This window comes from Somniosus microcephalus, chromosome 6 (assembly GCF_052327205.1).
Source record: "Somniosus microcephalus isolate GS21.2 chromosome 6, FLI_Smic_1.0, whole genome shotgun sequence".
Classification (NCBI taxonomy): Eukaryota; Metazoa; Chordata; class Chondrichthyes; order Squaliformes; family Somniosidae; genus Somniosus; species Somniosus microcephalus.
Window position 1 is genome coordinate 266,491,426 of NC_140992.1, and position 15,890 is coordinate 266,507,315.

The 15,890-nt window shown below is 47.4% G+C and overlaps 1 protein-coding gene across 2 annotated transcripts in view; it reads right to left on the bottom strand.

The window, feature by feature from the left end:
- hprt1l (hypoxanthine phosphoribosyltransferase 1, like) overlaps nucleotides 1-15,890 on the bottom strand; it is a 90,651-nt gene that overhangs the window by 16,059 nt on the left and 58,702 nt on the right. The window contains exons 8-9 of one of the 2 annotated variants that reach the window (XM_085991842.1): nucleotides 15,219-15,295; nucleotides 7,621-7,881 (exon numbers count right to left, since the gene is read on the bottom strand). In XM_085991842.1, coding sequence (XP_085847968.1) covers nucleotides 7,834-7,881; nucleotides 15,219-15,295 — 125 coding nt within the window. In that variant the 3' untranslated portion in view covers nucleotides 7,621-7,833. Of the gene's footprint in view, nucleotides 1-7,620; nucleotides 7,882-15,218; nucleotides 15,296-15,890 lie in introns of those variants that run through there. The other variant, XM_085991844.1, reaches the window with a different exon arrangement.

Sequence of the window (15,890 nt, forward strand, 5' to 3'; positions counted from 1 at the left end):
AGGGAACTGGCTGTCAGATAGAAAACAGAGAGTTGGAATAAACGGCTCATTTTCTGAATGGCAGGCAGTAACAAGTGGGTACCACAGGGATCTGTCCTGGGCCCCCAGCTGTTCACAATTTACATTAATGACCTGGATCAGGGAGTCGGATGCAGCATTTCCAAATTTGCAGACGACACTAAACTAGGAGGGGGGGTGGGCTCAGAGGAAGAGACCAGGAAGCTCCAGAGCGATTTGGACAGACTGGGCGATTGGGCGGATAAATGGCAGATGCACTATAATGTGGACAAGTGCGAAGTTATCCACCTTGGGTGCAGGAACGGGAGGGCAAATTATTATTTAAATGGCAATAGATTGGGAGAGGGGGAAGTACAGAGAGACCTGGGTGTTCTTGTACACCAGTCACTGAAGGCGAGCATGCAGGTGCAACAGGCGGTCAAGAAGGCAAACGGTATGCTGGCCTTCATAGCAAAAGGGTTAGAATACAGGAACAGGGATACCTTGCTGCAGCTGTACAGGGCACTGGTGAGACCACACCTCGAGTACTGTGTACAGTTTTGGTCGCCTCATCTGAGGAAGGATGTTCTTGCCATGGAGGGGGTGCAGCGGCGATTCACCAGGCTGATACCAGGAATGGCGGGAATGACCTATGAGGAGAGACTATGTAGTTTAGGGATGTACACACTGGAGTTTAGAAGATTGAGAGGGGACCTCATAGAAGTGTATAAAATTCTGACAGGTCTAGACAGACTGGATGCAGAAGGAATGTTTCCCTTGGCGGGTGAGAACAGAACTAGAGGACATAATTTAAGGATAAGGGCTAAACCATTTAGGACAGAGATGAGGGGGGAATTTCTTCACTCAGAGAGTGGTGAACCTGTGGAACTCATTGCCACAGAGGGCAGTGTACGCCAGCTCATTAAATATATTTAAGAGGGAATTAGATATATTTCTACGGGCAAAAGGGGTTAAGGGTTACGGAGAGAAGGCGGGGACGGGATACTGAATTAAAGGATCAGCCATGATCTCATCGAATGGCGGAGCAGGCACGAAGGGCCGAATGGCCTACTCCTGCTCCTATCTTCTATGTATCTATGTAATAGATAAGGGAGAACCAGTGGATGTGGTGTATTTTGACTTTCAGAAGGCTTTCGATAAGGCCCCGCATAAGAGATTAGCGTGCAAAGTTAAGGCACATGGGACTGGGGGCAATGGTATTGACTTGGATAGAGAACTGGTTGGCAGACAGGAAGCAAAGAGTTGGAAATAAATGGGTCTTTTTCCGAGTGGCAGGCAGTGACTGGTGGGGTGCCGCAGGGATCGGTGCCAAGACCCCAGCTATTCACAATATATATTAATGATCTAGACGAGGGAACTAGATGTAATATCTCCAAGTTTGCAGATGACACAAAGCTGGGTGGGCATGTGTGCTGTGAGGAGGATGCCGAGAAATTCCAGTATGATTTGGACAGGCTGGGTGATTGGGTAGATGCATAGCAGATGCAGTATAATGTGGATAAATGCGAGGTTATCCACTTTGGTGGCAAAAACAGGAAGGCAGATTATTATCTGAACGCCAATAGATTGGGAAAAGGGGAAGTGCAACGAGACCTGGGTGTCCTTGTGCACCAGTCGCTGAAGGTAAGCATGCAGGTACAGCAGGCGGTTAAGAAGGCAAATGGGATGTTGGCCTTCATAGCGAGAGGATTCGAGTACAGGAACAAGGATGTCTTGCTGCAGTTGTACAGGGCCTTGGTGAGACCGCACCTTGAGTATTGTGTGCAGTTTTGGTCGCCTTATCTGAGGAAGGATGTTCTTGCCATGGAGGGAGTGCAGCGAAGATTCACCAGGCTGATACCTGGGATGGCAGGAATGACGTATGAAGAGAGATTGGGTCGATTAGGCTTATATTCGTTAAAGTTTAGAAGAATGAGAGGGGATCTCACTGAAACCTTATAAAATTCTGACAGGACTGGACAGACTAGATGCAGGAAGGATGTTCCCGATGGTCGGGGAGTCCAGATCCAGGGGTCACAGTCTAAGGATAAGGGGTAAGCCATTTAGGACTGAGATGAGGAGGAATTTCTTCACCCAGAGAGTGGTGAACCTGTGGAATTCTCTACCACAGAAGGCAGTTGAGGCCAATTCATTAAATATATTCAAGAAGGAGTTAGAGATATTTCTTGAGGCTAAAGGGATCAAGGGATATGGGGAGAAGGCAGGGACAGGGTACTGAATTTGGATGATCAGCCATTATCTCATTAAATGGCGGAGCGGGCTCGAGGGGCCGAATGGCCTACTCCTGCTCCTATCTTCTATGTTTCTATGAGACAGAGGGCAAAGGTTCAGAGAGAGAGACAGGGCAAGGGGTCAGAGAGAGAGAGAGAGAGAGAGACACAGAGGGCAAAGGTTCAGAGAGGGCAAGGGGTCGGGGAGAGACAGGGCAAGGGGTTAGAGAGAGAGAAAGACAGATGGCAAGGGGTCAGAAAGAGACAGAGGGCAAGGGGTCAGAGAGAGAGAGAGAGAGAGAGGGCAAGGGGTCAGAGAGAGACAGAGGACAAGGGGCCAGAGAGAGCGAGAGGACAAGGTGTCAGAGAGAGAGAGGGAAAGGGATCAGAAAGAGAGACAGAACATAAGGGTCAGAAAGAGACACAGAGGTCAAGGGGTCAGAGAGAGTCAGAGGGCAAGGGGTCAGAGAGAGAGAGGGCAAGGCGTCAGTGAGAGAGAGCGAGAGAGAGGGCAAGGGGCCAGAGAGAGAGAGAAAGGGCAAGGGGTCAGAGAGAGAGAGAAAGGGCAAGGGGTCAGAGAGAGAGGGCAAGGGGTCAGAGAGAGGGAGGGCAAGGGGTCAGAGAGAGAGGGCAAGGCGTCAGAGGGAGAGGGAGGGCAAGGCGTCAGTGAGAGAGAGCGAGAGAGAGAGGGCAAGGGGTCAGAGAGAGGGGCAAGGGGTCAGAGAGAGAGCAAGGGCAAGGGGTCAGAGAGAGAGAGACAGAGGACAAGGAGTCAGAGAGAGAGAGAGAGGGCAAGGGGTCCAGAGGTAGAGAGAGGGCATGGTGTCAGAGAGGGCAAGGGGAGGCAGAGGGCAAGGTTTTGAAAGAGCAAGGGTGGGAAGGTGGCAAGGGGGATCCAAGGGATCAGAGACAGCAAGGGAGAGGCAGAAACGCACCCTTGACACCTCTGGCCTTGCAAACTAATGCCCCATCTCCAACCTCCCTTTCCTTTCTAAAATCCTTGAATCCTTGAATCCATTAAATATATTCAAGAAGGAGTTAGATATATTTCTTAAGGCTAAGGGGATCAAGGGATATGGGGAGAAGGCAGGGACAGGGTACTGAGTTTGGAAGATCAGCCATGATCTCATTGAATGGCGGAGCAGGCTCGAGGGGCCGAATGGCCTACTCCTGCTCCTAGCTCCTATGTTTCTATGTGTTGTCGCCTCTCAAATCTGTGACCATCTTTCTTGCAACTCCCTGTTTGAAACAACCCTTATCAGTCACAATTGACATCCTATGTGACTGTGACCATGGTAAACTCTCCCTCCTTATCCTTCTAGACCTGTCTGCATCCTTTGACACGGTTGACCACACCTTCCTCTCCAGCTCCTCTCCACGGTCATCCAGCTGGGTGGGACTGCACTCGCCTGGTTCCATTCTTAGCTATCCAGTCACAGCCAGTGAATCTCCTGCAACGGCTTCTCTTCCCGCTCCTGCATCGTTACCTCTGGTGTTCCCCAAGGATCAGTCCTTGGCCCCTCCTATTTCTCATCTACATGCTGCCCCTCGGCGACATCATCCGAAAACACAGCATCAGTTTCCACATGTACACTGATGACACCCAGCTCTACCTCCCCACCACCTCACGCAACCCTTCCACTGTCTTTGATTTGTCACACTGTTTGTCCAACATCCAGCCCTGGATGAGTTAGAAATTTCCTCCAACTAAATATTGGGAAGACTGAAGCCATTGCCTCCAGTCCCCGCCACAAACTCCGTTCCATAGCCACCGACTCCATCCCTCTCCCTGGTCACTGTCTGACACTGAACCAGACATTTACAACGTTGGCGCGTATTTGACCATGAGATGAGCTTCCAACAGCATATCCACTCCGTCACCAAGACCGTCTACTTCCACCTCTGTAACATCACCCGTGTCTGTATCAGCCTCACCTTATCTGTTGCTGAAACCCTCATTCATGCCTGTTACCTCCAGACTTGATTATTCCAATGCTTTCCTGGCCGGTCTCCCATGTTCCACCCCCTATAAACTTGGAACTCATCCAAAACTCTGCTGCCCATATCCTAGAACATAAGAAATAGGAGGCAGGAGTAGGCCAATCGGCCCCTCGAGCCTGCTCCGCCATTCAATAAGATCATGGCTGATCTGATCCTAACCTCAAATCTACTTTCACTCTCCATCCCAGGAGGGGGCCGTTCGGCCGCTCACTCCTGTGCTGGCTCACTGAAAAATCAATCCATTTCGTCTCATTTCCTTGCCCTTTCTCCATTCTCTTCTAACATTTATCCACTTTCTTTTTAAAAGCTAGTATGGATTTTCTTCCACCAAATGTTTCTGGTAGGGCATTCAGTGTCATAACCTGCATTTATATAGCACCTTTAACGTAGCACGTTAATATAGCACGGTGGCATAGTGGTTAGCACTGTTGCCTCACAGCGCCAGGGACCCGGGTTCGAATCCGGCCTCGGGTGACTGTCTGTGTGAGTTTGCACATTCTCCCCGTGTTTGCGTGGGTTTTCTCCGGGCGCTCCGGTTTCCTCCCACAGTCCAAAGATGTGCGGGTTAGGTTGATTGGCTATGATAAATTGACCCTTAGTGTTAGGGGGGATTAAATACGCAGGGATAGGGTGGGATATGTGTTGGTGTAGGGGTTACGGGGATCGGGTGGGATATGTGTCGGTGCAGGCTCGATGGGCCGAAATGGCCTCTATCTGCACTGTGGGGTTTCTGTGATTTCTGTGATAAAACGTCCCAAGGTGCTTCACAGGAGCGATTATCAAACAAAATTTTTTTTGACACGGAGCCAAATAAGGAGAAATTAGAGCATGTGATCAAAAGCTTGGTCAATGAGGTAGCTTTTAAGGAGCGTCTTAAAGGAGGAAAGAGAGGTAGCGAGGCGGAGAGGTTTAGGGAGGGAATTCCAGAGCTTAGGGCCTAGGCACAGCCCCCAATGATGGGGAAAAATTAAATAGCAAATCCGTCAACCTACCATACGTAGTATCACAGAAGATCTGCTGGTATACAAAAATAAACAGTTTAAAAATACCAAAACTACTAAAAAGAGAAAGAAAACCAGTCAGTTTCACGCTGGTTTCTGCTGGGAATTTACACACACCTGCCGATTTGTCAGCTTCCCTCAAGACAACAGCAGTTGGTCTCAAGAGGTTTCGACCCTTTTGATCTTACAAAGGGGGGCGGGGGGGGGGGGCAGGCCGCACTTAACGCCGCTCCGCCTTTGAATAATACACTGCACGTGGTGAAAGACAGTGACTGAGCATCCTGTATCATCCGCGTGACCAGGAGCAACGCCACAGGGAGGTCAGCCAGTGGCTTTAACAATAACACAGGCTGATTGGTATTTGTGCACAAACTAGTATAGGTTGATGCTTTGCAGATGGCAGTACGCACCAACTACTTAACGACCCAAGTAGCCAATAAGGTTTGATCCTCAAGGGTATTTATCCTATCATTGCTTTATTGCAGATGCATGCATTTCCGTACATTCAAACAACTTATGGAGGATACATTCATAGCCAACAACTTTAGGCTGACATTGTAATGGAAAATGCACTTGTTAAAAATATATACCACACGTACTCAGCAAGATCTCTATCTTGTATTCCTACTTCCAATCTTTAAAGTGCAAAGCTCAACACAGGTAACATCTCTGCTTGTGGTTACCTCAACTAAAACTGTCGGGAAGCCAATCTGGCGGCCTAAATACACGCAGCGGCGGTATACAGAGACCATGTTGATGCATTTTACGCGCCCGGCAAACCGTTACTTTTAAATAGCAGCCATGGTAACCAAGTTAGACAGATTGAGGAAAGCCCAGTTAGACGGCTGGGTAGAAGTAGAATAGCGTAGAATTTCTGGGAGGGTGGGGGGAGGGAGCAGCGGTTTTTGGCGGAAGGTTTCCGCCAAAAGTGACGGCAAAGAAAAAAAAAAGACTTGCATTTTTATAGCGCCTTTCACGACCACCGGACATCCCAAAGCGATACATTTTGAAGTGTCGTCACTGTTGTAATGTAGGAAACTCAGCAGCCAATTTGTGCACAGCAAGCTCCCACAAACAGCAATGTCATAATGACCAGGTAATCTGTTTTAGTGATCTTGGTTGAGGGATAAATATTGGCCAGGACACCGGGGATAACTCCCCTGCTCTTCTTCGAAATTGTGCCGTGGGATCTTTTACGTTCACCTGTGAGGGCAGACGGGGCCTCGGTTTAACGTCTCATCCAAAAGACGGCACCTCCGACAGTGCAGCACTCCCTCAGTACTGCACTGGGAGTGTCAGCCATAGATTTTTGTGCTCAGGACCCTGGAGGGAGACTTGAACCCACAACCTTCTGACTCAGGATGCTACCAACTGAGCCATGGCTGACACACTAAGAGAGCTGGAGAACTCTTGCAGAAATTCCATCCCGATCTCTTTTACTGTAGGATTTGCCCTCTTGTATTCCCCTTGTCCCCACCCATTTAATCTACACATTTTCGCCCTCCCACTAACGGGCTCCCCAAGAGAGGGGAGGCAGCAGCCTACGTCATCCTTGATTTGGTCACTAGGAACCTCCGTGAGCCACAGCACCCCATTGGGGTGGGATAGGCATGTCCACCTTTGCATGGGGAGGTAGTGCTGAGGGAAGAGAACAGGAATGCCACCTTACTGGTTTCGAACTGTACAATCCCATATTCATTTACAAAATAGGCTGACCAGAAATGTCTAAACTGGACACCGTGGGGGTTTAAATGGTCTGTGTCAGTTGAGCGAAACCGCCTCATAGCCTCATTACGTCCTGCCCGATTTTCTTCTCGATTGAAGTCAATGGAAATTCGATTCGCTATGAGCCTATTTCACGCTAATGATGTTGACCAATTTTACCCCCTAAAGGTCTAGTTTTTTGAAACACAAGTCCACCCACTCACCGCCCACCCTCCCCCATATCTAAGTTGTAGAGGCATTGATTGTTATTATAAGCAGAAGACAAAACCCAAGTCATTTTTGGATTTAGCAAGAAGGTGGCATCATTAACCGAGAAGCGAATGGTCTTTGCTTGGCACACCCCCCCTCTCTCTCTCGCTCTCTTGGTTTTAGAATTGGTGACTTGGCAAACAGAGACCAGCTGCCCATCCCTACAGGGCACAACGGTGCCACACGACCAGGGCTACTGCTCTTTCGCAGCTTGTGATGGGAGATTAGACTCTTGGCCGTCCAACTGTTCGCCACTGCCCAGCATGAAACATGAAGCAGAACGGGTGCCAGAGATTAGCGTCAGACACCTAGTCAGGCTCATTCTCATGTATGAGCAAAACATCTGAATACAAAAAGATTTTTTTCTTGCTCTCATTGTTTCCCGGAGGGCAAAAAGTAAAACTTTACAGCACATCTCAAATATAAAAATTTAAGCCATTTCCATCAGACACGATACAAAAATAATCTGATATATTTGCAGCTATGTACATTTTCAGATAGAGCCTTTTGCACATGTTCCGTTGCCTACTGATGTATATATAAATAGATTGATCGCGAGGACAAGAACATTTAGGAATCTACTGTCATTTGTTCTGCGTCAAGTTATTGCCAGTGAGTCCATCGGGTCTTCAGACTTTATACTTCTGTCTGCCTTTTTCACTGATCACACAAATATGCTTTGAAAGAAAAAAATAAAATAAGGTTCAATGACAGTGGCACAGTTTTGCTGGTTTAACAAGTTAAAGCTAACATTTAAAAAAAAAAGAGTCCAGTGGATTCTAATTGAGAACACAATGGCCCAGAAATTCGGGTCGGGGGCTTCCCTGTGGGTGCAAGCCCCCAACCTGCACTTACCTTGCGCGCCGGCCGTTGAGCTGTGGGCCCCCGTGGAATTCCGATCCTGGGCCTGCTCCAGCTGCCGGCGCGCAGTGCTTGCATATCCCAGGGGCGCAGTTAGTTCGATGCGTCCCCTGGGATCACGTGGGCCATGGAGAGCCAATTGGAGCAGGGAATGCTCCATTCATAAGTTTGACAGGAAGAGCTGTCAAAACTTAAATACTACGGGCCCCAAAACATCACTAAATCGTCAAATAAATTTTTAAAAAACATCACATTTTTAAAATAAACTATAAATTACATGAAATAACTGTTTTAAACAATAATTTAAATTTTTGAAATTTTTTTTTAATTTTCTAACTGGGCTAAAAATAAACTTACCTTGCTTTAAAGTATTTAAAAATAATAAACCTGTGGAAAAAATGTTTTAATTTTAATTAATTCACCACTTACCTTGTAAAAAGCAGGCCTTACGACTGCTTTTTAAATGTGTAACTTCTGCAGACTTACCCTCCCGGGAAAACCTATAAAAAAAAAAGAATTTCGATGCGCACGCGCAGCCTCTCCCGCGCACGCGTTCGAACTCTGAACCCCTTCTTTCAGGGGAACGGAAGTGCCGGTTTCCTGCACATGCGCAGTGCATGCAGGAAACCGGCACTTCCATTGGGCCTACGGGTGAGTACCCCGTGCGTACTCACCCGTGGAGGCCAGAATTTCTGGGCCAATGTTTTCAGTATTGGTGCACAACTGTAAATGCAGAAAGAGTTTGCATTTATATAGCAGCAGTCATGACCTCATGATGTCCCAAAGCACTTCACAGCCAATGAAGTAGTTTTGGAAGTGTAGTCACTGTTGAAATGTAAGAAACGTAGCAGCCAATTTGCACACAGCAAGCTCCCACAAACAGCAATGCAATAATGACCAGATAATCTGTTTTAGTGATGTTGGTTGAGGGATAAATATTTAGCCAGGACACTGGGGAGGACCCCCCTGCTCCTCTTCGAATAGTGGCCGTGGGATCTTTTACATCCACCCGAGAGGGCAGACGGGGCTTTGGTTTAACGTCTCACCATGTAGGGATTAATAAAGCCATTCAGCCCCTTGAGTTCATCTCGTCACTCAGATCAATGTGCCAATACTGTTCCCCCCTCCTCCCTCTCTAAAAAGGTACTGACTCACATTATGTTCCACTAAAGATGGCATCCATCCAGTATCTCACCTATGTGCCATTCTTCCTGTGTGAGCTTAACAGTGTCACCATAGGGACGATCATACAGTGGGACAGGGGGGTGGGGGTGGGTTGGCTGCGTATTAGTCTAACCTCATCTTCAATCAACAGCCAGTCAGCTGCACTTTGGAGTTGGTTTCATTGAGTAGTGACCAGGATTGGGAACGCATAGTCAGTAGCCCAGGGATGCAGAGACAGCAAACCCTACGGTTGCCCTGTCAGAGGCCAACAGACTCATTGATATCCAGAAAAACAAAAATCCTGTCCAAATCTTAAACAGATCAACCATTTCCGGCAATGCTACAAATTCACTATAAAGATAAAAGACTTAAATCAAAGTGTGGAGCAGTTTTAGAAATTATAAAGGTCCATTGCCGGAGAGCACAGCTCAAAAACCACTCCTCTCGATGACCGAGTGAGTAAAGGCACTGCCTACTGGAAGACACGTAATTCCACAACCTTCTCTGTTCAATGCCCAGACCGAGAGGAGGTCTAGCTCTGCAACCTCTTCCAGCCCTACATCTTCTCTGCCCCTTCCACCTTCCCAACCACACCCTTCGCTCTTCCGACTCTGGATACCTGTTCATCCCTCAGCTCTGCTCCCCCACCATTCGTGGCCGTGTCTTCAGTTGCCTTGACTTCCAGTGGGGTGGGGGGGGGAGAGAATAAGGAAGAGTTCAACCACAGCTCCCACTGCCAATCACTAACCAGTGATCACTTGATGGAAAGTGTGCACTATGGATCTCTACGGAGAAGAGATCCTGGCTCAGATGTGACTCCTCCATAGTCAAATAGCCGGTTGACACCCAGAAACGTTACATCAGCCACAGTCAGCAGCTTCAGGTGATTAGAAGATTGGGAAAAGCTAACACCAGCTCCTCAATGACTCAAGTGGGTGACAGCCGTGGCTCAGTGGGCAGCACCCTCGCCTCTGAGTTAGAAGGTTGTGGGTTCACAGTCCCACTTCAGTGACTTGAGCATAAAAATCTAGGCTGACGCTCCCAGCGCAGCGCTGAGGGAGTGCTGCACTGTCGGAGGTGCCGTCTTTCGAATGAGACGTTAAATCGAGACCCCATCTGCTCTCAGGTGGATATAAAAGATCCCTTGGCACGATTTTCAAAAAAGAACAAAGGAGTTATCCCTGGTGTCCTGGGGCCAATATTTATTCCTCAATCAACATCACTAAAACAGATTATCTGGTCATTATCACATTGCTGTTTGTGGGAGCTTGCTGTGCGCAGATTGGCTGCCGTGTTTCCCACATTACAACAGTGACTAAACTTCAAAAAGTACTTAATTGGCTGTAAAGCAATTTGGGATGTCCGGTGGTCGTGAATGACGCTGTATAAATGCGAGTCTTTCTTTTATAGGTTGACCCTGAGCCATCCAGTCTACGTGGGTCCCCAGTTTGGATCCCTGATCTAGGACCGAGTTAACTCGGGCAACAGCGAGGCCACCATAGCCGTCCTCAGCAACCCTGGGTTAAGGAAGGGGGAAAAACGCCCATCAATCACCACAGAAAAGTATTAAATCTTTTCTCTAGAAAATGAAGGCTGAGAGGTGACCTGATAGAGAGGTCTTTAAAATTATGAGGGGGGTTCGATAAGGTAGACGTAGAGAAGATGTTTTCACTTGTGAGGGAGTCCAAAACTAGGGGTCATAAATATAAGATAGTCACTAATAAATCCAATTGGGAATTCAGGAGAAACTTCTTTACCCAGAGTGTGGTGAGAATGTGGAACTCGCTACCAGTAGTTGAGGCAAATAAAATAGAAGCATTTAAGGGGAAGCTGGATAAGTACATGAGGGAGAAAGCATTAGAAGGATATGCTGATAGGGTGAGATGAGGATGGGTGGGAGGAGGCTCGTGTGGAGCATGGGCCAGTTGGGCCGAATGGCCTGTTTGTGCTGTAAATTCTGTGCAATTCTATGTAATGAGAAAGAAACAATGTTGGATAATGGTGACTCATCCTTCTACTGCAAGCAAACAAGATTTGTATTAGCCTCAGCCACACGCCATGTGCTACAGATGATTACTGGATATCTGTGATGCCCATTCCACCCTCTCGCCGCCCCTTCCCCCCCTCACTTTCAGCCTGCTCTCCCTCGTCTGGGGCTCTCGTTGACAACACGCTGCCTCCCTCCGCGAAAACAGGTGAGCGGGGAAGATTGGCTGGTGGAAAATAAAAAGACGCTGTGCCCAGGACTGGTGGCGCCAAGCCAGAGCCTGAAATAGGCAGACGCGTAATTTGAGGGCAGCTGTCGGGTTGAAGCGACGGCCTTGCTCCGGGAGCTGCCTCAATAACAATTCTGCCTTCCAGCTGGCAGCTCGTGTTTCCAGTGTGTGGCGGGGAGGAGGAGTGGGAGGAGGAGAGGGGGAAATGGATTGCCCCTTCTCAACAACTGAGTGGAAACAGTTCGTACTGGAGCAGATAACAGCAGCAAAAAAAAGGAAAGGTGCATTTATAGATTTAACACAACAAAAATCCCCAAAACCAGAGATACATGGAACTCTGATTAACAGAAATGAAGTGTTAACAAACTGAGTTTTGCTTTATAACAACACCACCAATTGCATTTACATAGCGCCTTTAATGTAGTAAAACATCCCAAGGCACATCAAGATGTTCCAAGGATAACAAAATAACTTGCATTTCTGTAGCGCCTTTTAAAGACCTCAGCATGTCTCAAAGCGCATCACAGCCAATGAAGTACTTTTGAAGCGTAGTCGCTGTTGTAATATCATTGGGTACGGTAGCAGTGGTTATGTTACCGGTACTTGTTAATCCAGGGGCCTGGACTAACGATCCTGAGACGTGAGTTCAAATCCCACCACGGCAGCTGGGGAATTTAAATTCAGTTAATTAAATAAATTTGGAATTTAAAATCTAATGTCAGTAATGGTGACCATGAAACTACCGGATTGTTGTAAAAACCCAACTGGTGCACTAATGTCCTTTAGGGAAGGAAATCTGCTGTCCTTACCCACTCTGGCCCATCTGTGACTCCAGACCCAGAGCAATGTGGTTGACTCTGAACTGCCCTCTGAAATGGCCGAACAAGCCACCCAGTTGTACCAAACCGCTACGACAAATTCAGCACTGTGGGAGCCGAACGCCTCAAGTCTCTTCACCATGAGTAAGTGGAAGCCAAGTGCAAACAGCAGAAGGAGCGCACGTCAACCCAAGCACCCCACCCACCCGCCCCTTCAACCACCATCTGTGACAGGGACTGTAGGTCCCGCATTGGACTCATCAGTCACCTGAGAACTCATTTTTAGTGTGGAAGCAAGTCATCCTCGGTTCCGAGGGACTGCCTAAGAAGGAGACTGTGGGAGTACCTTCACCACACGGACTGCAGCGGTTCAAGGCGGCGGCTCACCACCACCTTCTCAAGGGTAACTAGGGATGGGCAATAAATGCCGGCCTTGCCAGCGACACCCATGAATAAATAAATGTAGGAAAATGTGGTGGCCAATTTGCGCACAGCAAGCTCCCACAAACAGCAATGAGATATCATTTTTGTCTTGTGCGACGGTTGAGGGACAAATATTGGCTGGGACACCAGGAAAACTCCCTGTTCTGCTTCAAAAAGTGCCATGGGATCTTTTACGTCTACACGAGAGGGCAGACGGGGCCTTGGTTTAACATCTCATTTGAAAAATGGCATTTTCGACAGTGCAGCACTCCCACTGGAGTGAAAGCCCAGATTATGGGCTCAGGTTTCTGTAGTGGAACTTGAACCTCTGACTCACAGTAAGACAACTTCTCCCCATCACTGATTACAATATGACCACGAGATCATAAGGAGCTTACAGGTGGGGAAGGCCAGTCAACTGACCGTAACTCATCCATCTAGAAACACACGGCAATCCTCACTTAAATTAAATGATCCCAGAACTCGAGTCCACAAGCAGACGCAGAAGTTCATTCCATGTGTTGATCACTCCTATGTGATGAGCTAAAAGTCCTTCAAGTAAAACTGCGATTGCCCTGAGGAGAGGAATGTTGGAAAAGCTTCTCCGGATAAGGAAGAAGAATAAAGCTTTGAACGGAGTTGGGTTTTGTACAGAGAGAAGAGTTGTCAAGGGGGAAAGGAACCAAGCTTTCTAGAGAAAGCTATGGCGGAGATATGGGACTTTCACTTGAAGTCAAAGCAGATAGTGAGACCAAGAATATTGCCTGGATGAAAGGTGGAAATGAAGAGATAGACTTGCATTTCTATAGCGCCTTTCATGACCTTACAAAACACTTCACAGCCAATGAAGTACTTTTGAAGTGTAGTCACTGTTGTAATGTAAGAAACCTGGCAGCCAATTTGCACACAGCAAGCTCCCACACACAGCAATGTGACAATGACCAGATAATCTGTTTTAGTGATGTTGGTTGAGGGATAAGTATTGGCCAGGGCAACCAGGGAGAACTCCCCTGCTCTTCTTCAAAATAGTGCCATGGGATCTTTTACGTTCACCCGAGAGGGTGGACGGGGCCTCGGTTTAATGTCTAATCCAAAAGACGGCACCTCCGACAGTGCAGCACTCCATTGCTACTGCACTGGAGTGTCGGCCTAGATTTTTGTACTTAAGTCTTTGGAGTGGGACTTGAACCCACAAACGTTCTGACTCAGAGGTGGGAGAGTACTACCAAGAGAGTCATGGCTGACACGCAAGTCAAAAAATAGTTGTTTCTGGCCTCTTGTGCATGCCCGATTTTAATCGCTCCACCATTGGCGGCCATGCCTTCAACTGTTGGGCCCTAAGCTCCAGAATTCCCTCCCTAAGCCTCTCTCTCCTCCTTTGATGCTCCTTAAAACCTTGCTCTTTCACCGGTCCTAATATCTCCTTATGTGGCTCGGTGTCAAATTTTCTTTAATAATGCTCCTGTGAAGCGCCTTGGGACGTTTTACTATGTTATATAAATGCAAGTTGTTGTTGTTAGGCTTGCAAGCGATACATGCAGAAACTGTCTTTGAATAAATTGAAAGAAACAAGATTTTCATTGCCCCAAGTGTTAAGGGCCTGAAAGAGATCAAGATATAATGGTCCAGCCATTGTACTGAGAGGGGACTGGATGCTGAGTGTGGAGGGCCTGTGATTTGACTGTAAATTAGTGTCATTGGTATAAGAATACATCATCACTGTAAAGTAACTTGACTAAACTTAAAGTTGACCAAATTTAATGGACCGGCATACCTTGAGGGAACGGGGGCCGTGTTACTGGCAAATTCCGTAAAAATCACAGACAAGGAAGTGGGCCTCGAGAGTTCTGTAAAACAAACCTTCGAGCCATTGTCAACAGGAACTTCTTCAGGCAATGGCGTAACCGGCCTTGAGGCCCACTGACTAACAGATAATAAGAGGAGAAAGAAAAACAACTACTGGCCATTGTTCACGTGGTCTGGGACACATATGCATTGGGCGGTCTGCTAAGTTTTGGGGTATAAAAAGTGCAGTCGAAAGACACTAGGGGCTGCTGCAGTGAGTCGGGCGACTTGATCGGTCGCACAAAGAAAACCTACTAGTCACCACCGAACTGGTCGCTCGCTGGTGTTAGCACGTATGTATGCTTGCAATCGCTGTTGAGTTTAAGTAAAGAATAGTTCCCCTGAAATCTTTGTCTCAAGTTGTCTGTTCCAATACAGGTCTGAACTCTAAGTACTGTTAGACTGGAGTAAAAATTTACACGTCTTACATTGGTAAGAAGAGTGAACAGAACTGGACGATGAGGGGAGGGTCATTAATAGGAAGTAACAAAGCGGGAGAACGGGAAACGTGCGAGTTAATGGAAGAGGAATCAGGATGAGCCATCAACTACAGCACAGATCGAGCAATTCGAAAGGAAACAAATCTGGCTGCAACATGTGTAGAAGTGGACAGTGCCAGGCTCTGTCCAAGACATCGACAAAAGATTCTCCACATTGTAAATAAAAATTGTAGCACTGCATACTTACATTCAAGTCCCGGAAATACTCATTGTAATCCAGGGCATATCCCACCACAAACTTATCGGGAATTTCAAATCCTACAACTGTAAAACAAGTAGATAAGTGTTAGCACCATGACCATTGGTCTGTTTTCCATCACAAGATAAGAACATAAGAATTAGGAGCAGGAGTCGGCCATTCGGCCCCTCGAGCCTGCTCCACCATCCAACAAGATCATGGCTGATCTTCGATCTGAACTCCACTTTCCCGCCTGATCCCCATATCCCTTGATGCCCAAAAATCTATCTCTCTCAGTCCTCTGGGGTAGAGAATTCCAAAAGATTCACAACCCCCGAGTGAAGAAATTCCTCCTCATCTCAGTCTTAAATGGCCGACCCCTTATTCTGAGACTGTGACCCCTAGTTTAGCCAGGGGAACCAACCTCTCAGCATCTACCCTGTCAATCCCCCTCAGAATCTTATATGTTTCAATGAGATCACCTCTCATTCTTCTAGCAACTTGCTGCATAAAATAAATTTGCCTCATCTTCCCTTTCCGACAACCAAAGTCGTAGGCAGCAAACTTAGAGTGAAGCAGCAAGAACAACTTGCATTTATATAGCACCATTAAGGTAGCAAAACATCCCAAGGCGTTTCCCAGGAACGTTTTTACACAACAATTGATGCCGAGCCAAAGAAG